The sequence below is a fragment of the Passer domesticus genome, chromosome 35 (genome assembly GCF_036417665.1).
Source record: "Passer domesticus isolate bPasDom1 chromosome 35, bPasDom1.hap1, whole genome shotgun sequence".
Lineage (NCBI taxonomy): Eukaryota > Metazoa > Chordata > Aves > Passeriformes > Passeridae > Passer > Passer domesticus.
In genome coordinates this window covers 493,030-519,176 of record NC_087508.1, presented here as the reverse complement: position 1 = coordinate 519,176, position 26,147 = coordinate 493,030, and the positions used below count along the sequence as shown (strand labels likewise).

The window sequence follows — 26,147 nt, the reverse complement described above, 5'->3', positions numbered from 1 at the left end:
CTCCTTAAACCCCAAATCTGGGGGTCCCAAACCTCTTAATTTGGGGTCACAGAGCCCCCAGCTCCCCAAACCTCGGGGCTCCCCCCACCCCAAACTCCCACGGGACCCCCTGGGAATGGGGGTGGGGGGATCCTGGGAATTTTGGGGCATCCTGGGAATTTTGGGGGGATCCTGGCAACTTTGGGGCATCCTGGGAATTTTGGGGGGGATCCTGGGAATTTCGGGGTGTGCTTCAACCCGTCCCCCTCCCCAATTTGGGGTCTCCACCCCCCAAATTTGGGGTCGTTCCCCCCCCCCCCAGCTGGACCCCCTGGAGCCCCGAGCGACGCCGACCCCCAAGGTACCCCTCCCCCACCCTCTCCCTGCCCCTTTCCTGGGGTTGAACCCCAAAATTAACCCAAAACCCCCCCATTTTGGCGTCCCCCCCAGCGCCCCCACGGCGCCGCGCTCTTCGCCGTGCTCTCCCTGCTCTTCCTCCTCACCCTCCTCCTCCTCCTCCACCTGCGCCCCCGCGGCGCCGCCGACGTCCCCTGCGGGGACACCTGCAGGTAAGGCCGGCTTTTGGGGCGAGGGACCCCCCGGGACCCCCCAAAAACCCCCAAATTCTCAGGATCGTGCTGGTGGAGAGCATCCCCGAGGGCATGGCGGCGGCGGCGGCCGGCGCGGCCACGTCCGAGGCGTGGCTGGGGCTGCTGGCCGCGGCGCGGCGCAGCGTGGACATCGCCTCCTTCTACTGGACACTGACCAACGCCGACACGGGCACGCGCGAGCCCAGCGCCGCACAGGTGCGACACGCCTCACACACTTCCCTCCCAGTTTTTGCCCTTTTTTTGCCCTTTTTTCGCCCATTTTTTGCCTTTCTTACACCCATTTTTGCTCCCTTTTTTGCTTGGTTTTGCTTGATTTTGCCCAATTTTTTGCCCATTTTTTGCTCCATTTTGTGCCCGTTTTTTCCCAGTTCTATCGAATTTTTCCCTATTTTTTGGTCCATTTTTAACCCATATTTACCCTTTTTTGCCCATTTTTCATTATTTTTTCCTTGCTTTTTGCCCATTTTTGCACAATTTTGCGCAATTTTTGCTCCATTTTTTGCCCCATTTAGTGGCCGTTTTTTCCCAGTTTTGTCCATTTTTTCCCCTGTTTTTTTTGCCCTTTTTTGCCCATTTTTTGCCCATTTCTGTCCCTTTTCCCTGTGTCCTGCTGGCCGGGGCGCGGCGCAGCGTGGACATCGCCTCCTTCTACTGGACACTGACCAACGCCGACACGGGCACGCGCGAGCCCAGCGCCGCACAGGTGCGACGCGCCTCACACACTTCCTCCCAGTTTTTGCCCTTTTTTTGCCCTTTTTTCGCCCATTTTTTGCCCTTCTTACACCCATTTTTGCTCCCTTTTTTGCTTGGTTTTGCTTGATTTTGCCCAATTTTTTGCCCATTTTTTGCCCCATTTTATGCCCATTTTTTCCCAGTTCTGTCCATTTTTTCCCCAGTTTTTTGCTCATTTTTAACCCATTTTTACCCTTTTTTGTCCTTTTTCTGCCCTTTTTACGCTCATATTTACCCTCTATTTTGCTTGGTTTTGCTTGATTTTTGCCCAATTTTTTGCCCATTTTTTGCTCCATTTTGTGCCCGTTTTTTCCCAGTTCTATCGAATTTTTCCCTATTTTTTGGTCCATTTTTAACCCATATTTACCCTTTTTTGCCCATTTTTCATTATTTTTTCCTTGCTTTTTGCCCATTTTTGCACAATTTTGCGCAATTTTTGCTCCATTTTTTGCCCCATTTAGTGGCCGTTTTTTCCCAGTTTTGTCCATTTTTTCCCCTGTTTTTTTTGCCCTTTTTTGCCCATTTTTGCCCATTTCTGTCCCTTTTCCCTGTGTCCTGCTGGCCGGGGCGCGGCGCAGCGTGGACATCGCCTCCTTCTACTGGACACTGACCAACGCCGACACGGGCACGCGCGAGCCCAGCGCCGCACAGGTGCGACGCGCCTCACACACTTCCCTCCCAGTTTTTGCCTTTTTTTGCCCTTTTTTCGCCATTTTTTGCCCTTCTTACACCCATTTTTGCTCCCTTTTTTGCTTGGTTTTGCTTGATTTTGCCCAATTTTTTGCCCATTTTTTGCCCCATTTTATGCCCATTTTTTCCCAGTTCTGTCCATTTTTTCCCCAGTTTTTTGCTCATTTTTAACCCATTTTTACCCTTTTTTGTCCTTTTTCTGCCCTTTTTACGCTCATATTTACCCTCTATTTTGCTTGGTTTTGCTTGATTTTTGCCCAATTTTTTGCCATTTTTTGCTCCATTTTGTGCCCGTTTTTTCCCAGTTCTATCGAATTTTTCCCTATTTTTTGGTCCATTTTTAACCCATATTTACCCTTTTTTGCCCATTTTTCATTATTTTTTCCTTGCTTTTTGCCCATTTTTGCACAATTTTGCGCAATTTTGCTCCATTTTTTGCCCCATTTAGTGGCCGTTTTTTCCCAGTTTTGTCCATTTTTTCCCCTGTTTTTTTTGCCCTTTTTTGCCCATTTTTGCCCATTTCTGTCCCTTTTCCCTGTGTCCTGCTGGCCGGGGCGCGGCGCAGCGTGGACATCGCCTCCTTCTACTGGACACTGACCAACGCCGACACGGGCACGCGCGAGCCCAGCGCCGCACAGGTGCGACGCGCCTCACACACTTCCCTCCCAGTTTTTGCCCTTTTTTTGCCCTTTTTTCGCCCATTTTTTGCCCTTCTTACACCCATTTTTGCCCTTTTCTTGCCCATTTTTTCCTCTTTTTTTCGCCCATTTTCTGCCCATTTTTCCTCCTTTTTGCCTTGTTTTTTTGCCTGGGTTTTTTACCCACATTTGCATGATTTTGCCCATTTTTACACACTTTTGCCCTTTTTTTGCCCAATTTTTACCCATTTTTTGCCTGGGTTTTGCCCATTTTTTGCCTAATTTTTACCTGTTTTTCCCATTTTTTTTCCCCATTTTTTTCCATTTTTTTGCCCATTTTTGCTCCTTTTTTTGCTTGGTTTTGCCTGTTTTTGCCCCATTTTTGCCAATTTTTTCCCATGTTTTTTTTGCCCATTTTTGCCCATTTTTGCCCATTTCTGTCCCTTTTCCCTGTGTCCTGCTGGCCGGGGCGCGGCGCAGCGTGGACATCGCCTCCTTCCACTGGACACTGACCAACGCCGACACGGGCACGCGCGAGCCCAGCGCCGCACAGGTGCGACGCGCCTCACACACTTTTTGTCCTTTTTTTCGCCTTTTTTTGGCCATTTTTTTTCCCATGTATACCTATTTATGCTCCTTTTTTTGCTTGGATTTGTGTGGTTTTACCCCATTTTTTGCCCATTTTTTTCCCCATTTCCCCCCCATTTCCCCCCCCCTTTCCCCCCATTCTCCCCCATTCCCCCATTTTTCTCCCATTTCCCTCCCATTCTCCCATTCCCCCGTTTATTCCCCATTTCCCCCTTTTTCCCCCATTCTGCCCCCATTTCCCCCATTTTCCCCCCTTTTTTCCCCCATTTCCCCCCATCTCTCCCCCATTTCCCCCCCCTTTTCCCCCATTTTCCCCGATTTTCCCCTTTTCCCCCCATTTTCCCCCCCATTTCCCCCACCATTCCACCCCCATTTTCTGCCATTTCTCCCTATTTTTCCCCATTTTACCTGGTCCCCCCCTTTTTTCCGCCATTTCCCCCATTTCTCCCCATTTTCCCCCATTTTTCCCCCAATTTTCTCCATTTCCCCTCTTTTTCCCCCGTTTTCCCCCCATTCCCCCCTATTTTTCCCAGTTTTTTCCCCCATTTCTCCCCCATTCCCCCCCATTTTTCTCTGTTTTTTTCCTGGGTTTTCCCTAATTTCCCCCATTTTTCCCCATTTTCCCCCCATTTCCCCCCCCATTTTTCCCCCATTCCCCCCCCATTTTTCCCTGTTTTTTTCCTGGGTTTTCCCTAATTTCCCCCTTTCTCCCCATTTCTCCCCATTTTTCCCCATTTTTCCCCATTTCCCCCATTCCCTCCCTCAGGGCGAGCGGGGTCCTGGCGGAGCTGCGGCGGTTGCCGGCCCGCGGCGTGGCCGTGCGCGTGGCGGTCAGCGCGCCCTCGCCCACGGCGCCGCTGGACGACCTGCGGGCGCTGGAGCGCAGCGGTGAGCGGGGCCGGGGCCACCCCCCATCCGGGGGTCCCGGGCGGGGGTCTCGGGGTGGGGGGGGATGGCGGTGGGAAACGCCCGATGCCGCCGCAGGCGCGGCCGGTGCGCGCCGTGGACCTGCCGCGCCTCACCGGCGGCGTGCTGCACACCAAGTTCTGGCTGGTGGACGGCGCCCACCTCTACATCGGCAGCGCCAACATGGACTGGAGGGCCTTGACGCAGGTGGGTCCCAATGGGGCGGGGACGAGCCCGATGGGGTCGGTGTGGGACCCCATGGATGGTGCCAAACCCAATGGGGTCGGTGTGGGACCCCATGGATGGTCCCAAACCCAATGGGGTCGGTGTGGGACCCCATGGATGGTCCCAAACCCAATGGGGTCGGTGTGGGACCCCATGGATGGTCCCAGACCCGATGGGGTCGGTGTGGGACCCCATGGATGGTCCCAAACCCGATGGGGTCGGTGTGGGACCCCATGGATGGTCCCAAACCCGATGGGATTGGTGTGGGGACCCCATGGATGGTCCCAGACCCAATGGGGTTGGTGTGGGACCCCATGGATGGTCCCAAACCCGATGGGATTGGCCCCAAACCCGATGGGGTCGGTGTGGGACCCCATGGATGGTCCCAGACCCAATGGGGTTGGCCCCAAACCCGATGGGGTCGGTGTGGGACCCCATGGATGGTCCCAAACCCGATGGGGTTGGTGTGGGACACAATGGGATTGGTGCCAAGCCCAATGGATGGTCCCAAACCTGATGGGGTCGGTGTGGAACCCAATGGGTGGTCCCAAACCCGATGGGATTGGCCCCAAACCCAATGGATGGTCCCAAACCCGATGGGGTTGGTGTGGGACACAATGGATGGTCCCAAACCCTGATGGGGTCGGTGTGGGACCCCATGGATGGTCCCAAACCCAATGGATGGTCCCAAACCCGATGGGATTGGTCCCAAACCCAATGGGGTTGGTGTGGAACCCAAGGAATGGTGCCAAACCCAACGTGAATGGTGCCAAACCCAATTGGGTGATGCCAAACCCAATGAGCTTGACCCAAACCCAATGAGCTTGACCCAAAACCCAACTGAACGATGCCAAACCCACCGGCTGGCACTCAACGCAAGGCCGTGGGCACCACCCAACCCCGGCACCGGGGCTGCCCCCGCGCCCTGCCCGTCCCACGAGCCGCCGGCGCCGCTCGCCGCAGGTGAAGGAGCTCGGAGCCGCCATCTACAACTGCAGCTGCCTGGCCCAAGATCTGGGCAAGATCTTCGAGGCCTACTGGGCCCTGGGCGTCCCCGGCGCGTCCATCCCGGCGCCGTGGCCGGAGAGTTTCTCCACCTCCATCAACCTGCAGACGCCGCTGGAGGTGACGCTCAACGACACCGCCGCCGCCGTCTTCTTCTCGGTAGGGGTCACCGCCGGGGGTCTCTGGGGGTCTCCGTGGGTCCCTGGGGGTCTTCGGGAGTCACCAGGGGTCTCTGGGGGTCACCAGGGGTCTCCTGGGTTTCTGGGGGTCTCCAGGGGTCTCCAGGAGTCTCTGGGAGTCTCTGGGAGTCTCTGGGGGACACCAGGGGTCTCCAGAGATCTCCAGGGTCCCTGGGGGTTCCTGAGGCTCTCCGGGGATCTCCAGGGGTCTCCGGGGCTCTCTGGGGGTCCCTGGGGATCTCTGCGGCTCTCTGGGGGTCTCCAGGGGTCCCTGGGGGTCACCGGGAACTCTGGGGGTCTCCAGGGGTCATCAGGGACTCCGGGGGTCTCTGGGGTCTCTGGGGCTCTCCAGGGGTCTCCAATGTCTCTGGGAATCTCCAGGGTCCCTGGGGGTCTCCGGGGTCTCTAGGGGTCACTAGGGACTCCGGGGGTCTCCAGGGTTTCTGGGGCTCTCCGGGGGTCTCAGGGGGTCTCCAGGGTTCTCAGGGTGTCCCTGGGGGTCCCCGGGGCTCTCCGGGGGTCTCAGGGTGTCCCTGGGGCTCCCTGGGGTCCCTGGGGGTCCCCGGGCTCTCCGGGGGTCTCAGGGTGTCCCTGGGGCTCCCTGGGGTCCCTGGGGGTCTCAGGGGCTCTCTGGGGGTCTCAGGGTGTCCCTGGGGGTCCCCGGGGCCTCTCCGGGGGTCTCCAGGCTGTCCAGGGGTCCCTGGGGGTCCCCGGGGCTCTCTGGGGGTCTCAGGATGTCCCCCCCCGGCGCCGACCCCCGTGTGCCGGCCCGGCAGAGCTCCCCGGCGCCGCTGTGCGCCGCGGGCCGCACGCCGGACCTGGAGGCGCTGCTGGCCGTCATCGACGGCGCCGAGGCCTTCGTGGACGTGGCGGTGATGAGCTACGTGCCGGGCACCGAGTTCTCGCGGCCGCGGCGCTTCTGGCCGGCCATCGACGAGCGGCTGCGGCGCGCCGCGGTGGAGCGCGGCCTGCGGCTGCGGCTGCTGGCCGGCTGCTGGCCCCACAGCCACCCGGCCATGTTCCCCTTCCTGCGCTCGCTGGCCGCGCTCGCCGACAACCGCACCGGCTACCGCGTGCAGGTGGTGCGTGCCGCGGTGACACGGGGGTGGTGGCATCGGGGGTGGCACCGGGGGGCTGGCAGTGCCACCAGGGTGGTGGCGGCATCAGGGGGTGGCATCAGGGGTGGAGGTGACATCGGAGAGTGGCAGTGGCACCAGCAGTGGAGGTGACATCGGGGGTGGTGGTGGCATCGGGGGTGCCGCGACCTCAGGGGGGTGGCATCACGGGTGGCAGCATCAGGGGTGGAGGTGACATCGGGGGTGGAGGTGACATCAGGGATGGTGGTGGCACCAGGGGGCTGGCAGTGCCTTAAAGGTTGGCAGTGTCATGAGGGCTGGCAGTGCCACCAGGGGCAGGGGTGGCACCGGGGGGTGGTGGCACCAGGGGTGAAGGTGACATCGGGGGTGGAGGTGGCATCAGGGGTGGTGGCATCAGGGGGGTGGTGGCATCAGGGTTGGAGGTAACATCAGGGGTGGTGGTGGCACCGGGGGGCTGGCAGTGCTTTTAAAGTTTGGTGGTGCCATCAGGGGTCGCAGTGCCACCAGGGGCACTGGTGGGGTGGTGGTGGCATCAGGGGTCATGGTGGCATCAGGAGGAGTGGTGGCATCGGGGAGGTGGTGCCACCGGGGATGGTGACATCAGGGGGGGGTGGTGGCATCAAGGGTGGAGGTGACATTGGGAGCGGTGGTGGCACCAGCGGTGGAGGTGACATCGGGGATGGTGGTGGCATCAGGGGGGGTGGCATCAGGGGTGGCAGTCCCTTTAAAGGGTGACAGTCCCCCTCAGGGGTGTGACAATCTCTTCAGGGGTGTGCAATGTACTCAGGGGTGTGACAGTGCCCTCAGGGTGGTGACAGTCACTTTGGGGTGGGTGACAATCCCCTCAGGGGTGTGACAGTCGCCTCAGCATGGTGACAATCCCCTCGGGGAGTGACAATGCCGTTATGGGGGGTGACAGTGCCATCAGGGTGGTGACAATCCCCTTGGGGTGGGTGACAATCCCCTCAGGGTGGTGACAATCCCCTCAGAGGGTGTGACAATCCCCTAGGGAGGTGACAGTCCCCTCAGGGTGGTGACAATCTCCTCAGGGTGTGAGAATCCCCTCAGGATGGGTGACAGTCCCCTCGGGGTGGTGGACAGTCACTTCAGGGTGGGTGACAATCCCCTCGGGGTGGGTGACAGTCACTTCAGGGTGGGTGACAATCCCCTCGGGGTGGTGACAGTCACTTCAGGGTGGGTGACAGTCCCCTCGGGGTGGGTGACAGTCCCGTCAAGGTGGTGACAGTCCCCTCAGGGTGGTGACAGTCCCGTGTCCCTCAGCGGCTGTTCCTGGTGCCGGCCAGCGTGGTGGCGCAGAGCCGCAGGGTGGTGACAGTCACTTTGGGGTGGTGACAGTCACTTGGGGTGGTGACAGTCACTTTGGGGTGGGTGACAATCACTTCAGGGTGGGTGGCAATCCCTTGGGGTGGTGACAGTCTCCTGTGTCCCTCAGCGGCTGTTCCTGGTGCCGGCCAGCGCGGCGCAGAGCCGCAGGGTGGTGACAATCCCCTTGGGGTGGGTGACAATCACTTCAGGGTGGGTGACAGTCACTTTGGGGTGGGTGACAGTCCCCTCAGGGTGGTGACAGTCCCTTCTGTCCCCGGGGTAGCGGCTGTTCCTGGTGCCGGCCAGCGCGGCGCAGAGCCGCATCCCCTTCGCCCGCGTCAGCCACACCAAGTACATGGTGACCGACAAGGCCGCCTACGTGGGTGAGCGCGGGGCCACGGCGGGTTTGGGGTCATTTGGGGTGTTCCGGGGAGTTTTGGGGTGATTCGGGGTGATTTGGGGTGATTCGGGGTGGTTTGGGGTGATTCGGGGTGGTTTGGTAATTTTTGGGGTGGTTTGGGGAGTTTTAGGGCCTTTTGGGGTGGTTTGGGGCCGTTTGGGGGGCGTTTTGGGGAGCATTTGGAGGCGTTTTGGCCTGTTATAGGGCATTTTGGAGAGTTTTGGGGTGTTTTGGGGGAATTTTGGGGCGTTTTAGGGGTGTTTTGGCAGGTTATAGGGCATTTTGCAGAGTTTCGGTGTGTTTTGGAGGAATTCGGGCCGTTTTAGGGCATTTTGGGTGCATTTGGGGTTGTCTTGGGGTGGCTTTGTGGTATTTTGGGGCCTTTTAGGGCATTTTGGGGTATTTTGGTGTGGCTTTGTGATATTTCGGGCCACTTTAGAGCATTTTGGGTGCATTTGGGGGTATTTTGGTATGGCTTTGTGACATTTCAGGCCGTTTTAGAGCATTTTGGTGTGGCTTTGTGATATTTTGGGCCATTTTAGGGCATTTTGGGTGGATTTTGGGTGCATTTTGGGGTATTTTGGTGTGGCTTTGTGGTCTTTTGGGCCGTTTTAGGGCATTTTGGGGTTGGTTTGGGGTGGCTTTGTGGTATTTCAGGCCGTTTTAGGGCATTTTGGGTTCATTTTGGGTGCATTCTGGCTACATTTTGGGTGCATTTGGGGGTATTTTGGAGTGGCTTTGTGATATTTCGGGCCGTTTTAGAGCATTTTGGGTGCATTCTGGGTACATTTTGGGTACATTTTAGGTGCATTTTGGGTACATTTTGGGTGCATTTTGGGTACATTTTGGGTGCATTTGGGGTGCATTCTGGGTACATTTGGGTACATTTTGGTTGCATTCTGGGTACATTTGGGTACATTTTGGTTGCATTCTGGGTACATTTGGGTACATTTTAGGTGCATTCTGGGTACATTTGGGTACATTTTGGGTGCATTTTTGGGTGCATTCTGGGTACATTTTGGGTACATGTTGGTTGCATTCTGGGTACATTTGGGTACATTTTGGGTGCATTCTGGGTACATTTGGGTACATTTTGGGTGCATTCTGGGCTGAACCCCCCCGTCCCCCTCCCCACACTGCCCCCCAGGCACATCCAACTGGTCCGGGGATTACTTCGAGCGCACGGCGGGCTCGGCGCTGGTGGTGGCGCAGCCCGGGCCGGGCCCCGGCTCCTTCCGGAGCGGCTCGGGGCCGTCTTCGAGCGGGACTGGAGCTCCGGGCACAGCGTGGACATCGGCGACACCGCGGGCTGGGCCGGGCGCTGCGGGCCCCGCTAGCGCCGGGGGGACGCGCGGGGGCCGCGGGTTTGGGGGGGGAAATAAAAGAAACGGGTTTTGTGGAGGTGGCGGCGGTGTGGTGCGTGGTGGTTGGACCCCCAAACGCGTCCCTGAATTGCCAAACTCCTCCCTGCACCCCGCAAAACCCTCTCTGGACCCCCAAAACCCATCCCTGGACCCCCAAAACCATCCCTGGACCCCAAACCCCACCCACAGTCACCCAAACTCCTCCCTGAACCCCCCAAACTCCCCCAAACCCCTTCCTGGACCCCCAATCCCATCCCTGGACCCCCAAAACCCATCCCTGGACCCCCAAACCCATCCCTGGACCCACAATCCCATCCCTGGACCCCAAACCCCACCCACAGTCACCCAAACTCCTCCCTGAACTCCCCCAAATCCCTCCCTGGACCCCCAAATTCCTCCCTCGTTCCCCAATCCCATCCCTGGACCCCCAAAACACTTCTTGGACCCCCAAACCCCTCCCTAGACCTCCAAACCACTTCCTGGACCCCCCAAACCCCACCCTCGACCCCAAAACTCTTCCCTGGACCCCCAAACCCCCTCCCTCGACCCCCAAACCCACCCCTGGACCCCCAATCCCATCCCCTCGACCCCCCAAACCCACCCCTGGACCCCCCAGCCCCATCACACTCCAGTTTTTTTTTGGGATTAACATTTATTCTGGCCAAAACAAGCGCGAGGGGCCGGGGTGGGGGGCAACAGCCTCGTGCCCCCCTTCCCTGGTTAACAGAAACACCCCAAAAATGGGCGAAAAAGCCTCAAAGCTTCCCCAAAAAAAAGCCGGATTAGGAATTTGGGAGGGAGGGAGGGAGTTAGAGAGGGTCTGGGGGAGCTCCGTCACCGCTTCGGGGGGTCCCCAGAGCCCCCCCAGGCCGGGAGGGGGGGGGAGCTCATGGCTCGCCGCAGATTTGGGGGCTCAGCACCAGCTGCGGCAGCTGGAATTTGGGGGTCCCCTCGCCCCGGAGCCCCCCGGGATCGCAGCGGGAGGAGACCCCCCCGGCCGCAGGGATTTGGGGGTCCCCGGGGCAGAGCTCCACGTCGGGGAACCGCATCCTCCCCACCTTGGGGGGCTCCGGCGAGGCGCCCCCGGGGGTGAAACCCACCCTGGGCACCCAGCGGCGGCGCCGGGGGTTCCCATCCCGGGGGGCTCCCCCTTCCTCAGGGCCCGGCTTGGAGCCGCCCCTCCTCATCCTCGCCGAGGATCCCGCGCCGCTCCCGGAGGAGCCGGCCCCGAATTTGGGGAGTTTCACCCCAAAGCGGCGCCCGGGCGGCTCCGAGGTGCCGTCCAAGCCCGGCGGCGCCAGCTCCAGCAGCGGCACCTTCAGCCCCGGCGGCTCCGCAGCCCGGCGGGGCTCGGCGCGCCCCGGGGCCGCTTCGGGTCCCGGCAGGGCGAACCCCACGGCGGGGATGGGGATCCGGGGCGGCCACGGCGGCGCCGAAGCCCCCCGAGGTTTCGGCCGGGAGCGGAGGGTCGCGGCGGGCTCCGGGGCCGTCCAGCCCAGGATCAGGCTCTCGGCGCTGCCCCCCCCGTTTCGGGGGGCGCCTTGGGGACCCCCCCGGGGCGGAGGTCGGGGCTGGAGCCCCCCGAATTTCGGCAGCGCCGCCGCCGCGATGCCGAACCGCGGGGCGCGGAGCCGCGGGGGACCCCGGGGCGCCGCCGAGCCCCAGGCGGGGACCGTCCTCGATGTCACCGAAGGGCGCCAGCGACAACTTGGGGACCTTCAGCTTGGCCCCCGCGTCTCCCACCGCGCCCAGATCCAGCTCCACGCTGGGAATGGCGATGCCGGGGGGCGACGCCGGCGGGGTCCCGCCGCCCTCCCGCAGCTTGGCCAGCGCCCACCCCAGGCGGGGCAGGCGGAATTTGGGGGGCTTGGGGGCGATTTCCACCGCCGGAGCCTCCAGCTCGCGGCTGAGCTTCCGCAGCCCCTCGGCAAAGCGGGACCCCGCGCCCGGGCTGCCGCCGGGGGGCTCCGGGCCGGCGCGGCCGAGCTCCGGGGCCAGCTCCACGGCGGCTTTGGGGACATCGATGGGGACGGAGGGGACGCGGAGCGCCGGGAAGCCAACCCGAGCGCCCGGCGCCCCCTCCCCATCTCCCCCGGCGCCACCGGGGGTCGCGGCCGGGCCGCCCTTGGCCCACGGGGGTGGGCTCAGCCCCAGGGAGCCCCCGGGAGCCGCCAGCTCCACGGCCGGGACGCGGGGCCCCGCGGCGGGCGCGGGGGGCTCGGGCAGCGGGCTCCGGGCCGCGGCCGCTTCCCGCACGGTGAGGCGGGGGCGCGGCGGGCGCGGGGGCTCCGGGGGCACCGGCGGCACCGGGCCGGGGGCGCCGCGGGGCTTGGGCAGCTTGGGCAGCTTGGGCAGGGCCAGCTCCACCGAGAGCGGCGCGGCGGCGGCGGGCGGGACCGGAGCGGCGGGCGTCGGGGTGGGCTGGGGGGCGACGGGGGGATGTGGGGAGCCCCGGCATGCACGGGGAGCCCAAACACCCCCAAAACACATCCACGGGGACCCCCCAAACACCCCAAAACACATCCACTGGGAACCCAAACACCCCCAAAACACATCCACGGGGACCCCAAACACATCCACGGGGACCCCCCAAACACCCCAAAACACATCCACACGGAGCCCCAAACACCCCAAAACCCATCCACAGGGACCCAAAACACATCCACAAGGACCCCCCAAACACCCCAAAACACATCCACAGGGACCCAAAACACATCCACAGGGAGCCCCAAACACCCCAAAATACATCCACAGGGACCCCAAACACCCCCAAAACACATCCACGGGGACCCCAAACACCCCCAAAACACATCCACGGGGAACCCCAAACACCCCAAAACCTCACCCCCCATCCACAGGGACCCTTCGCCAGCCTCAGGGACCACTCCCCCATCCACAGGGACCCCCAAACACCCGAAACCTCACACCCCCTCTCCACCGGGACCCCTCCCCACCCACGGGGACCCCCCCAAACACCCCCCTCCATGGGGACCCCCAAACTCCCCCCCTCCGTGGGGACCCCCCCAGACACCCCCCACCCACAGGGACCCCTCCCCACCCACAGGGACCCCCAAAACCCCCCCCTCCGTGGGGCCCCCGAGCCGCACCAGCCTGGCCGCGCCGTCCCGCTGTCCCTCGGGGGTCCCGGGGGTCCCGGGGGTCCCGGGGGTCGCCCGCCGCAGGAGCAGGGACACGCGGCAGCCCCCGGCCCCCTCCAGCAGCCGCCCCACGGCCTCGGGGGACGCGGCCTCGAAGGACACCCGCGCCCCCAGGACACGGTCACCTGCGGGGACAGCCCGGGGGCGCTGTCACCCCAGTGCCAGCCCCAGTGTCACCCTGTCACCCTCAGAGTCACCCTGTCACCCCCTGTGTCACCCCCAGTGTCACCCTGTCACCCCCCAGTACCAGCCCCAGTGTCCCCCCCAGTGTCACCAGTGCCAGCCCCAGTGTCCCCCCAGTGTCACCAGTGCCAGCTCCAGTGTCACTTTGTCACCCCCTGTGTCACCCTGTCACCCCCAGTGTCACCTTGTCATCCCCAGTGTCACCAGTGCCAGCTCTGGTGTCACCCTGTCACCTCCAGTGCCACCCCCAGTGTCACCTTGTCACCCCCAGTGTCACCTTGTCACCCCCAGTGCCAGCTCCGGTGTCCCCCAGTGTCCCTCCCATTGTCCCCCAGTTCCTCCAGTGGCTCCCGAGTGTCCCCCAGTCCCCCCAGTGTCCCCCTGGTGTCCCCCCAGTCCCCCCAGTGTCCCCCAGTCCCCCCAGTGTCCCCCTGGTGTCCCCCAGTCCCCCCAGTGTCCCCCAGTCCCCCCAGCGTCCCCTCCCAGTGTCCCCAGTGTCCCCCAGTCCCCCCAGTGTCCCCCCCCCGGTGTCCCCCAGTCCCCCCAGTGTCCCCCCAGTCCCTCCCAGTGTCCCCCCCCGGTGTCCCCAGTGTCCCCCAGTCCCCACAGCGTCCCCTCCCAGTCCCCCCAGTGTCCCCCAGTCCCCCCCAGCGTCCCCTCCCAGTGTACCCAGTGTCCCCCAGTCCCTCCCAGTGTCCCCCCCCGGTGTCCCCCAGTCCCTCCCAGTGTCCCCAGTGTCCCCCAGTCCCCCCAGTCCCCCCGGTGTCCTCACCCTGGCGCAGCCGCAGGGATTTGGGGGCCTCGGCCACGAAGACCCCGTGGCTGTCGCGGGCCAGGCGGAGCCCCCCTCCCCAATTCGGAGCCCGGGCCCAGCTCCAGCAGCTCCTGGCAGGGGAGGGGGCACAGGGGGACATTGGTGGGGGGAAATCCCTCGGTGACCCCTCCCCAGCCCCGGGTCCCCCCCTTGCAGACCCCTCCTCACCTCCATGGCGGGGGGTCCCTCTTTTGGGGCGTCTCGGGGGGGAACGAGCAGAGGTCGGTGGTGATGGGTCCTGGGAAAGGGGCACAGAGACCCCCAAACCCTCACTGCAGCCCCCCGAACCCCAGTGCAGCCCCAAATCCCACTACAGCCCCCCAAATCCCCTCAAACTCTGTCAGAGACCCCCAAACCCCACTACAGCCCACCAAATCCCCCCCAAAATCCACCCAAAACCCACTACAGCCTACCAAATCCCGCCCCAAAATTCCTCCAAACCCCATCAAATCCCCCCAAATCCCATCAAATCCCCCCAGATCCCTCCAAACCCCCCACAACCCCCCAGATCCCCCCCCGCTGCATCCCCAAACCCCATCCCAGCTCCCCAAATCCCCCCTCAAACCCAATCATGGCCCCCCAAATCCCATTAAGGCGCCCCAAATCCCCCCCAAACCCAATCACAGCCCCCCAAATCTCCTCCAAATCGTCCTCAAACCCATCAAATCCCCCCAAATCCCCCCAAACCCCATCACATCCCCCCCAAACCCCATCAAATCCCCCCAAATCTCCCCCAAACCCCACCAAATCCCCCCAAACCCCTTTCCAGCCCCACAAATCCCCCCCAAACCTCATCACATCCCCCCAAACCCCATCAAATCCCCCCAAATCCCCCCCAAACCCCATCACATCCCCCCAAACTCCATCACATCCCCACCAAATCCCCCCCCAAACCCCATCCCAGCCCCCAAATCCCCCCAAATCCCATCAAATCCCCCCCAAACCCCATCACATCCCCACAAATCCCCCCCAAACCCCATCAAATCCCCCGGAACCCCACCAAATCCCCCCCAAACCCCATCAAATCCCCCAAATCCCCCCCAAACCCCACCAAATCCCCCCCAAACCCCATCAAATCCCCCCAAATCCCCCCCCAAACCCCATCAAATCCCCCCCCAAACCCCCCAAATCCCCCCAGCCCCATGGCGGCCCCTTTTCCCAGCCCGCACCCCGAGTTCCCCTCCTCACCGTCCCGCTGTGCCGCTGCTCTGCCGGCGGCTCCACGTCCCCCCCACCCCCAGCCTGGGGACCCCCCCCTTTTTTGGAATCCCCCCTCCCCCCACGCAGCCTCGGGACAAGGGGGGTCCTTGTCCTGCCCCCCCCACCGGGAATTCCGGAATTTGGGGGAATCAGCAGAAATTCCCGTGGGATGGAGCCGGGCCCGAGGCCGGGATGGGGGTGGGACAGGGGGGAGAGACCTCGGGGACCCCCCAAAACCTCCCCATGACCCCCTAAACCCCCCTCATAACCCCCCTAACACCCCTGGGACCCCCTAAACCACCCCTGGGACCCCCAAAACCTCCCCATAACCCCCTAAACCCCCCTCATAACCCCCATAACACCCCTGGGGACCCCCTAAACCACCCCTGGGACCCCCAAAACCTCCCCATAACCCCCTAAACCCCCCTCATAACCCCCCTAACACCCCTGGGACCCCCTAAACCACCCCTGGGACCCTCAAAATCTCCCCATAACCCGCATAACACCCCTGGGAACCCCCCATAACACCCCTGGGACCCCCTAAACCACCCCTGGGACCCCCAAAACCTCCCCATAACCCCCTAAACCCCCCCTCATAACCCCCATAACACCCCTGGGACCCCCTAAACCACCCCTGGGACCCTCAAAATCTCCCCATAACCCCTTAAATCACCTCTGGGACTCCCTAAACCACCCTTGTGACCCCCTAAACCCCCCTCATAACCCCCCACAACACCCCTGGGACCCCCCAAATGTCCCCTGTGATCCCCAAAACCTCTTCATAACACCCATAACACCCCTGGGACCCCCCCATAACACCCCTGGGACCCCTAAACCCTGCCCAGAACCCCCCAAACTTCCCCTGGGACCTCACAAACCTCACCTGGGACCCCCCAAACTTCCCCTAGGACCCCCCAAACCTCCCTATAACCTCCTAAACCACCTCTGGGACCCCCAGACCCCTCCATAACATCCCTGGGACCCCCCCAAACCACCCCTGGGACCCCCCAAACCACCCCTGGGATCCCCGAAACCACCCCTGGGACCCCATAAACAATCCTTGGGACCCCATAACACTCCAGAGGTCCCCGTAAACAACCCCATAACATTCCAGAGATCCCCATAAGACCCCCTGGGATGTCCTAAACCACCCCTGGGACCCCCTAAACCACTCCTGTGACCCCATAACACTCCAGAGGTCCCCATAACATCCCTGGGACCCCCTGAACCACCCCCTTTTCCCATCAGTTTAAGGGTTTAGATTGAGGGAAGACCTTCTTTACGCACTATTTTAGGGCTCTAAGTTGAAAGGGAAGCTCCTTATGCCGTTATTTTTAGGCTTAAATCGAGGGGAGAAAAGGGCGGGAATCGTGAGGGGAGAAAAGGGCGGGAATCGTGAGGGGAAAAAGGGCGGGAAAACGTGAGGGGAGAAAAGGGCGGGAATCATGAGGGGAAAAAGGGCGGGAAAACGTGAGGGGAGAAAAGGGGGGAAAACGTGAGGGGAGAAAAGGGGGGGAAAACGTGAGGGGAAAAAGGGCAGGAATCGTGAGGGGAGAAAAGGGCGGGAATCATGAGGGGAAAAAGGGCGGGAAAACGTGAGGGGAGAAAAGGGCAGGAATCATGAGGGGAAAAAAGGGCAGGAATCGTGAGGGGAGAAAAGGGCGGGAATCGTGAGGGGAGAAAAGGGCGGGAAAACGTGAGGGGAAAAAGGGCGGGAATCGTGAGGGGAGAAAAGGGCAGGAATCATGAGGGGAAAAAAGGGCAGGAATCGTGAGGGGAGAAAAGGGCGGGAATCGTGAGGGGAAAAAGGGTAGGAATCGTGAGGGGAAAAAGGGCGGGAAAACGTGAGGGGGAAAAAGGGCGGGAATCGTGAGGGGAGAAAAGGGCGGGAAAACGCGAGGGGAAAAAGGGCAGGAATCGTGAGGGGAGAAAAGGGCGGGAATCGTGAGGGGAAAAAAGGGCAGGAATCGTGAGGGGAGAAAAGGGCGGGAATCGTGAGGGGAGAAAAGGGCGGGAAAACGTGAGGGGAAAAAGGGTGGGAAAACGTGAGGGGAGAAAAGGGTGGAAAATGTGAGGGGAAAAGGGGAGGGCTGGGTCACCTGAGGGGTTTTGGAGGGTCACCAATGGGCCTCAGGGGATGCTGAGGGATCCAGGGGTGCAGTGAGGGGTTTGGGGTGCTCTGAGGGGTTTGGGGTGCTCTGAGGTGTTTGGAGTCTTCACACCAAGGAGCTCTGGAGAACTCTGGGGGATGCTACTCCAAGATCTCCACAACCTGGATTCTCACAGTGAGCTGCCCTCAAATTCCACCCCCAGGAGGGTCTGGGAGGTGGGATCGCTTGTGAAATCACTCCTAAAAATCCCTCCTCCGAGAAGAACGGGCGGTGCTGGGCTGAACTGTGGGGACCCCTCCTCTTAAAGGGCCAGAGGCCTCACCCCCCAATGCTGGGGAGGATCTTGGGGGAGAGTTGGAAAGGTCCGTGCCTCAGTTTCCCCCTGCAGGTGACACGATAAGGGGTTCGTGCCTCAGTTTCCCCCTCTGGGTGACAAGGGGGGATTTCGTGCCTCAGTTCCCCTCTGCAGGTGACACTGTGAGGGGCCCGTGCCTCAGTTTCCCGCTGTATGTGACATGGGGAGGGGTCTGTGCCTCAGTTTCCCCCTGCAGGTGACAAGGGGATTCCGTGCCTCAATTTCCCCCTGCAGGTGACATTGGGGGGGTCCGTGCCTCAGTTTCCCCCTCTGGATGACATGGGGAGGGGTCCGTGCCTCAGTTTCCCCCTCTGGATGACATGGGGAGGGGTCCGTGCCTCAGTTTTCACCTCTGGGTGACATTGGGGGGGGGGGGGTCCGTGCCTCAGTTTCCCCCTCTGGGTGACATGGGGAGGGGTCCGTGCCTCAGTTTCCCCCTCTGGGTGACATTGGGGGGGGTCCGTGCCTCAGTTTCCCCCTGCAGGTGACATTGGGGGGGGGTCCGTGCCTCAGTTTCCCCCTCTGGGTGACATTGGGGGGGGTCCGTGCCTCAGTTTCCCCCTCTGGGTGACATTGGGGGGGGTCCGTGCCTCAGTTTCCCCCTGCAGGTGACATTGGGGGGGGGGTCCGTGCCTCAGTTTCCCTCCCCCTCCCCCCCGGCCCCTCCCCCCTCACGTCACGGGTGGGGGAGGGGCTGCAGGTGTCGCCGCCAGCCCTCGCGACACCGGGGGGGACACGATCGGTGACACCCCGCACCGGGGGGGGAGCAGCCGAGGGGGGGGCACGGGACCCCCAGAGACCAGCCGGGACCCCCCGAGACCACCCAGGACCCCCCAAAAAATCACCCGGGACCCCCAAAAATCACCCGGGACCCCCCAAAACTTCACCCGGGACCCCCGAACTGCAACCGGGACCTCCTGAACTTCAGCCGGGACCCCCCGAGACCACCCAGGACCCCCCAAAAATCACCCGGGACCCTCCGAACTTCACCCGGGACCCCCTGAACCGCACCGAGGATCCCCCCAAAACTCAGCCGGGACCCCCCAAACTTCACCCCGGACCCCCCAAAGCCCCCGCGGCGATGGCTGAGGGAGAAGGCGAGGACGATGTGCAGTTCCTGCGGACGGTGAGAAACTGGGGAAACTGGGAGGGAACTGGGGGATACTGGGGGGGATACTGGGGGGAAACTGGGAGAAATTGGGGGGAATACTGGGGGGAAACTGGGAGAAATTGGGGGGGATACTGGGAGAAATTGGGGGGGATACTGGGGGGAAACTGGGAGAAATTGGGGGGGAAATACTGGGAGGAAACTGGGAAGGAACTGGGAGAAATTGGGGAGGGATACTGGGGGGAAACTGGGAGAAATTGGGGGGGGTACTGGGGGGAAACTGGGAGAAATTGGGGGGGAAATACTGGGAGGAAACTGGGAAGGAACTGGGAGAAATTGGGGAGGGATACTGGGGGGAAACTGGGGGGGAAACTGGGAGCACTGGGAGGGAACTGGGAGAAATTGGGGGGGATACTGGGAGGAAACTGGGAGGAAATTGGGAGAAATTGGGGGGATACTGGGAGGAAACTGGGAGGAAATTGGGAGAAATTGGGAGGGAATACTGGGAGGAAACTGGGAGAAGTTGGAGGGGATACTGGGAGGAAACTGGGAGAAATTGGGGGGGAATACTGGGAGATACTGGGGGGGATACTGGGAGAAATTGGGGGGGAATAGTGGGAGATACTGGGAGGGAAACTGGGAGCACTGGGAGGGAAACTTGGAGAAATTGGGGGGGATACTGGGAGAGGAAACTGGGAGAACTGGGAGGGAAACTGGGAGCACTGGGAGAGAAAGCTGGGAGATTGAGGGGGGATACTGGGAGATACTGGGAGAGGATTGGGAGGGGAAACTGGGAGATACTGGGGGATACTGGGAAGGGAAATGGGGATACTGGAGGGGAAAACTGGGAGATACTGGGGAGGAACTGGGATAAGGGTGGAAACTGGGAGAACTGGGAGGGGATACTGGGAGATAACGGGTGAGAAACTGGGAGAACTGGGAAAAACTGGGAGAACTGGGAGAGGAGGCCTGGGGGTACTGGGAGGGGATACTGGGAGTACTGGGAGAGGAAACTGGGGGGATCTGAGGGAGCAGAACTGGGGATACTGGGGGAATTGGGAAGGGAAACTGGGAGATACTGGGAGGAGAAACTGTGGGGGACTGGGAGAGGAAACTGGGATGAACTGGGAGAGGAAACTGGGGGAACTGGGAGGAGAAACTGGGAGAGGAAACTGGGAGAGGAAACTGGGAGAGGAAACTGGGCAAACTGGGAGATACTGGGATGAACTTGGAGGGGGACTGGGGATACTGGGATGAACTGGGATGAACTGGGGAATGAAACTGGGGATACTGGGGTGAACTGGGGAGTGAAACTGGGGATACTGGGATGAACTGGGATGAACTGGGAGGAGCCCTGGGAAGGGGGGGTCACCCCACCCCTCCCCCCACCTGTCCCGGGCTCCCAAAAAAGCAACACGGGGGGGGAGGGGAGGGGGGAGGGGGAGCAGCTGCTGGGGGGGAGGGGCGACACCAGATCCCCCCCAGGGGGGTCGGGGGGGGGGGAGGGGCGTCCCAGTTGCCCTGTCCCAGTTTCTCCCAGTTTGGCCTCAAAATGAGACCGGGGGGAGGGGGCGGAATTTGGGGGGAGGGGGCGAAGGGGTGACCTCGGTGTGGGGGGAGGGGGAAATGCTGAGCTCGGCAGATTTTGGGGGGATTTTTGTGGGGAGGGGGAAACTGAGTCACGGAGCCGCCCCTCCCCCCCCCCGTGGCATCCCCGGCCCGCGGGTGGAATCCGCCCCTCCCCCACCCCCAATTTCGGGGGGGCCCCGAGTGACGGGAGCAGGTGGGGGAGGGGGAGGGGCAGCCGAGCTCCTGGGGGGGGGGAGGGGGGTCCTGACCCCCCCCCAAAAATGGGTTTGGGGGGCACCCAGGGGGTCCTGACTCCCCCCCCATAAAATTTGGGGGCACCCCAGGGGGTCCCGACCCCCTCCCCATAAAATTTAGGGGCACCCAGGGGGTCTTGACCCCCCCCCCCAAAAAATTTGGGGGGCACCCAGGGGGTCCTGACCCCCCCCCCAAAAATGGGTTTGGGGGCACCCAGAGGGTCCTGACCCCCCCCAGAAATGGGTTTGGGGGCACCCAGAGGGTCCTGACCCCCCCAAAAAATTTGGGGGGCACCCAGGGGGGTCCTGACCCCCCCATAAAATTTGGGGGCACCCAGGGGGTCCTGACCCCCCAAAAAAGGGTTTGGGGGCACCCAGGGGGTCCTGATTTTGTGGTTCTGGGGGATATTTTGGGGTCCTGGGTTTTTTGGGGGGATATTTTGGGGATTTTCGGGGGGGTTTTGGGGGTTATTTTGGGGATATTTTGGGATATTTTGGGGTGCTGAACCCCCCTTTTCCCCAGGATGACGAGGTGGTCCTGCAGTGATTTTGGGGATATTTTGGGATATTTTGGGATATTTTGGGGTGCTGAACCCCCCTGTTCCCCAGGATGACGAGGTGGTCCTGCAGTGATTTTGGGGTTTCATTTTGGGGATATTTTGGGATGCTGAACCCCCCCTTTCCCCCAGGATGACGAGGTGGTCCTGCAGTGATTTTGGGGGTATTTTGGGGATATTTTGGGATATTTTGGGGTGCTGAACCCCCCCTTTCCCCAGGATGACGAGGTGGTCCTGCAGTGATTTTGGGGGTATTTTGGGGATATTTTGGGATATTTTGGGGGGATATTTTGGGGTGCTGAACCCCCCTGTTCCCCAGGATGACGAGGTGGTCCTGCAGTGATTTTGGGGATATTTTGGGGATATTTGGGGATATTTTGGGGTGCTGAACCCCCCATGTTCCCCAGGATGACGAGGTGGTCCTGCAGTGATTTTGGGGATATTTTGGGGATATTTGGGGATATTTTGGGGATATTTTGGGGATATTTTGGGGATATTTTGGGGATATTTTGGGGTGCTGAACCCCCCTTTCCCCAGGATGACGAGGTGGTCCTGCAGTGATTTTGGGGATATTTTGGGGATATTTTGGGGTGCTGAACCCCCTGTTCCCCAGGATGACGAGGTGGTCCTGCAGTGATTTTGGGGATATTTTGGGGATATTTTGGGGATATTTTGGGGTGCTGAACCCCCCTGTTCCCCAGGATGACGAGGTGGTCCTGCAGTGCACCACGACGCTGCTGAAGGAGCAGCTCAAGCTCTGCCTCTCGGTCGAGGGCTTTGGGAACCGCCTGTGCTCGCTGGAGCCCACCTCCAACGCCCAGGTGAGACCCCTCCCCACATTCGGGGGGGACCCCCAAAATCCGGGGAGACCCCCAAAATTCAGGAGAGGCGGTGGGGACCCCATGAGACCCCAAGTTTGGGGGGTTTTGGGGGGTTCGGGGAGGCTGATGGGGCCTGGACAGCATAGAGTCCACCTCCAACGCCCAGGTGAGGACCCCTCCCCACATTCGGGGGGACCCCCAAAATCCGGGGGAGACCCCCAAAAATCGGGGAAGGCTGTGGGGACCCCGGGAGACCCCAAGTTTGGGGCGTTTTGAGGGGTTTTGGGGGGTCTGACGGAGGATTTAGGGGCTGGCACAGCCCTGGAGCCCACTTGAAACACAGGTGAGACCCCTCCCCACATTTGGGGGGACCCCCAAAATTCGGGGAAACCCCCAGAATTCGGGGAAGGCTGTGGGAACCCTGAGAGACCCCAAGTTTGGGACATTTTGGGGGGTTTTGGGGGGTCCTGAGGGAGGATTTAGGGGCTGGCACAGCATGGAGCCCCACCTGAAACACAGGTGAGACCCCTCCCCACATTTGGGGGACCCAAAATCCGGGGAGACCCCCAGAATCCAGGGGTAAGGCCAGGGATGTTGGAGGAACCCAAATCTGTTTTTTTGGCGGGGGCTGAGGGAGGGTTTAGGGGCAGGAACAGCCAAATTTTCAACCAAATTTTAGAATTTTGTTGGAGTTCTGGATGCTGAGAATTTGTGATTAAGTTTTCTGTATTTGACATAAAATGATAAATTTGTAGTATTGATATATAAGTATATAATACTACTGTATAATACATTGTATATAATGTATAAAAGATATAAAATATATAAAGTATATAAGATGTATGTAAATTACTTGCTTATATTAATACCTATTTTACATTAAATATAATACATATTACGTAGTACATATTTATATTAAATTTAAATACACCAACATATCCTCATAATTAATTTATATTAGAAGTCACAATGCATGTTCATAATAAATGCAAATATATTAATATATCTATATAAAATATATAAGCACATGCTTATATTTTTATTTTGAATATTACATATATTATGTACCACACATGTTCATAATAAATATGGGCATATTAACATATCTATATAACATATATTTGTATCAAATATATAAGTTATTATGTATCAGTAATTAGTAATAATGCTAAGATTATATAATTAATAACTAAAACCCAATAACAAACAACCTAAATCTGAGCACAAACCACGGCCTCAAACACTTCAACCCCCTACCCCAACCCTTAAAACAGAACCCAACCCCCCACATTTAGGGGTCCCCATGACCCCTGACCCCCCAGAACGCCCCCCGTGACCCCTGACCCCCCGTTTGTCCCCAGAATGTCCCCCCCCGACCTGGCCGTGTGCTGCTTCGTGCTGAGCAGTCGCTGTCGGTGCGGGCGCTGCAGGAGATGCTGGCCAACAGCTCCGAGATCGGCAGCGAGGTGGGTCTGGGGGCCCCAAGGGGAATGGGGGGGCTAAGAGGGGATTTGGGGTCCCTAAGGGTGGATTTGGGGGGCACTCGAGGTGGGTCTGGGGGCCCCAAGGGGATTTGGGGGGGCTAAGGGCGGATTTGGGGGGCACTAGAGGTGGTTTGGGGGGCACTCGAGGTGGTTTGGGGGGCACTCGAGGTGGTTTGGGGGTCCCTAAGAGGGGATTTGGGGGGCCTCGAGGTGGTTTGGGGGGCACTCGAGGTGGTTTGGGGGGCACTTGAGGGGATTTGGGGGGCACTTGAGGGGATTTGGGGGGACCTCGAGGGGATTTGGGGGGCCTAAGAGGGGATTTGGGGGGCACTCGAGGTGGTCTGGGGTCCCCAAGAGGGGATTTGGGGGGCCTCGAGGGATTTGGGGTCCCTTAGAGGGGATTTGGGGGGACCTCGAGGGGATTTGGGGGCACTCGAGGTGGTTTGGGGGGCACTAGAGGTGGTTTGGGGTCCCTAAGAGGGGATTTGGGGGGGCACCCAAGGGGATTTGGGGTCCCTAAGAGGGGATTTGGGGGCACTCGAGGTGGTCTGGGGTCCCCAAGAGGGGATTTGGGGGGCCTCGAGGGGATTTGGGGGGCACTCGGGGGGATTTGGGGGGCACTAGAGGTGGGTCTGGCGGCCCCGAGAGGGGATCTGGGGGGCCTCGAGGGGATTTGGGGGGCACTTCAGGTGGTTTGGGGGGCCTCGAGGTGGGTCTGGGGTCCCACAGGGGATTTGGGGGGCACTAGAGGAGTTTTTGGGGTCCATTTGGGGGGTTTAGGATCCTGTAGGGTTCCTGGAGGAGTTTTTGGGGTCCTTTTTGGGGGGGTTCAGAGCAGTTTTTGGGGGGTTTAGGATCCTGTGGGGTTCCCAGAAGAGTTTTGGGGGGGTTTAGGATCCTGTGGGGTTCCCAGAGGAGTTTTTGGGGTCCTTTTCAGGGGGTTCCCAGAGCAGTTTTTGGGGGGTTTAGGATCCTGTGGGTTCCCAGGGGAGTTTTTGGGGGTCCATTTTGGGGTTTCAGAGCAGTTTTTGGGGGGTTTAGGATCCTGCAGAGCCCTGGCAGTTTTTGGGGTAATTCTGGGCTTCCCTTGAGCAGTTTTTTGGGGTAATTCCGGGTTTTCCTTGAGCAGTTTTTGGGGTCCTTTTTGGGGTGGGGGGTTTTTGGGGGGGGTCCCCGGTGTTTTTGGGGGGTCGCAGCCCCCCCGTGACCCCCCTCTTCTCTCCCCCCGCCCACCCAGGGGGTCGATCTGGATAAGTGGGTAGGTGCCACTGCGGTGTGGTGACCCCAAATCCTCATCCTCACCTTCATCACGCCCCCCTTCTTCCTCCTCCTCATCCTCCTCCTCACCCACCCCCCAAATTTTGGGGGGCTCTGCCCATCCCGCATGGACCCAGGGGTCCGGGTGTGCCCCCTCCCCACATCCCATCCATCCACAGCCCCCCAAATTCCGCATGGACCCCAAAGTGTGAGCGCGGGGGGGAGGAGCATGGGGGGGACCCCAAAAAGGGGGGACCCAAAAAAGGGGATCCCAAAAAGGGGGACCACAGAAAGGGGAGACCCCAAAAAGGGGGGATCCCAGAAAGGGGGACCCCAAAAAGGGGGACCCCAGAAAGGGGGATCCCAAAAAGGGGATCCCAAAAAGGGGGATCCCAAAAAGGGGAGACCCCAAAAAGGGGGATCCCAGAAAGGGGGACCCCAAAAAGGGGGACCCCAGAAAGGGGGATCCCAAAAAGGGGGGACCCCGAAAAGGGGGACCCCAAAAAGGGGATCCCAAATCCCCCCCCATGAGCATGGGGAGACCCCAAAAAGGGGGGACCCCAAAAAGGGGGGACCCCAAAAAAGGGGATCCCAAATCCCAAAAATTTGGGGAGCCAGATGTGGGGTGACCCCGAAATTTGGGATCCCAATTTGGGAGAACTCCAAAATTTGGGATCCAAATCCACTGGGGGTGACCCTGAAAGGGGGGGATCCCAAATCCACCAGGGATCCTAAAAAATTGGGGACCCAGACATGGGGTGACCCCAAAATTTGGGATCCCAATTTGGGGGAAACCTCAATAAGGGCCCCCCAAAAAGGGAGCCCCTCAATATTAAGGGGACCCCAAAACTGGGACCCCCCAAATTTGTGGGGGTTTCGATGGGGTGACCCCGAAATTTGGGATCTTGGCATGGGGTGACCCCAATGGGGAGTGGGGACCCTGAAATTGGGGACCCCCATATCAGGGGAGTCCTCGATTTGGGGGGGGATCCCACCATGAGGGGGACCCCGACATGAGGGGGGGTCCAAGGCACGGTGCACCCCAAAACAAGGGGGGTGCAATGCACAGGAGACCCCAACACGGGGAGACCCCAAAACGGGGGAGACCTCAAAATGGGGGAACCCCAAATCAGGGAGACCCCAACACGGGGAGACCCCAAAATGGGGAGACCCCAAAATGGGGGGACCCCAAACCAAGGGGGGGATCCCAAACCAAGGGGGCAGCAATGCAGAAGGAGCTGTATCTGAAACATGGAGCCCACAGAGGATTTTTTGGGGGTTCAAGGATTTTTTGGGGGGTCCCAGGAGGCCTCGGGGGGTTTTGGGGGTGCCCTCCTTGACCTCCCTGTGCCCCCCAAGTCCTCTCAGGGTGGGGGACACCGAACGCTGCTCTACGGCCACGCCATCCTGCTGCGACACTCCCACAGCGGCATGGTGAGTCTGGGGGGGCTCTCAGGGGGCTCTCAGGGGGTTTGGGGGGGCGCTCAGGGTTTTGGGGGGCTCGGGGGGGTTTTGGGGACCCCCCATAACCGCGTG

At 60.5% G+C, this 26,147-nt stretch overlaps 2 protein-coding genes across 2 annotated transcripts in view; both read left to right on the top strand.

Annotated features, from left to right (window-relative positions):
* The first annotated feature begins 34 nt into the window (after positions 1 to 34).
* On the top strand, positions 35 to 9,777 carry PLD3 (phospholipase D family member 3). Its single transcript, XM_064402208.1, is given in 11 exon segments — positions 35 to 340; positions 430 to 548; positions 611 to 785; positions 4,005 to 4,013; positions 4,015 to 4,129; positions 4,227 to 4,351; positions 5,333 to 5,533; positions 6,330 to 6,635; positions 8,260 to 8,359; positions 9,524 to 9,604; positions 9,607 to 9,777. Coding segments are annotated over 11 exon segments (1,563 nt in total). The 5' UTR covers positions 35 to 115; the 3' UTR covers positions 9,714 to 9,777.
* Positions 9,778 to 18,642: 8,865 nt separating this feature from the next.
* RYR1 (ryanodine receptor 1) overlaps positions 18,643 to 26,147 on the top strand; it is an 82,158-nt gene continuing 74,653 nt past the window's right edge. The window contains 4 exon segments of the mRNA XM_064402145.1: positions 18,643 to 18,687; positions 21,751 to 21,870; positions 23,232 to 23,336; positions 25,971 to 26,045. Coding sequence (XP_064258215.1) covers positions 18,643 to 18,687; positions 21,751 to 21,870; positions 23,232 to 23,336; positions 25,971 to 26,045 — 345 coding nt within the window.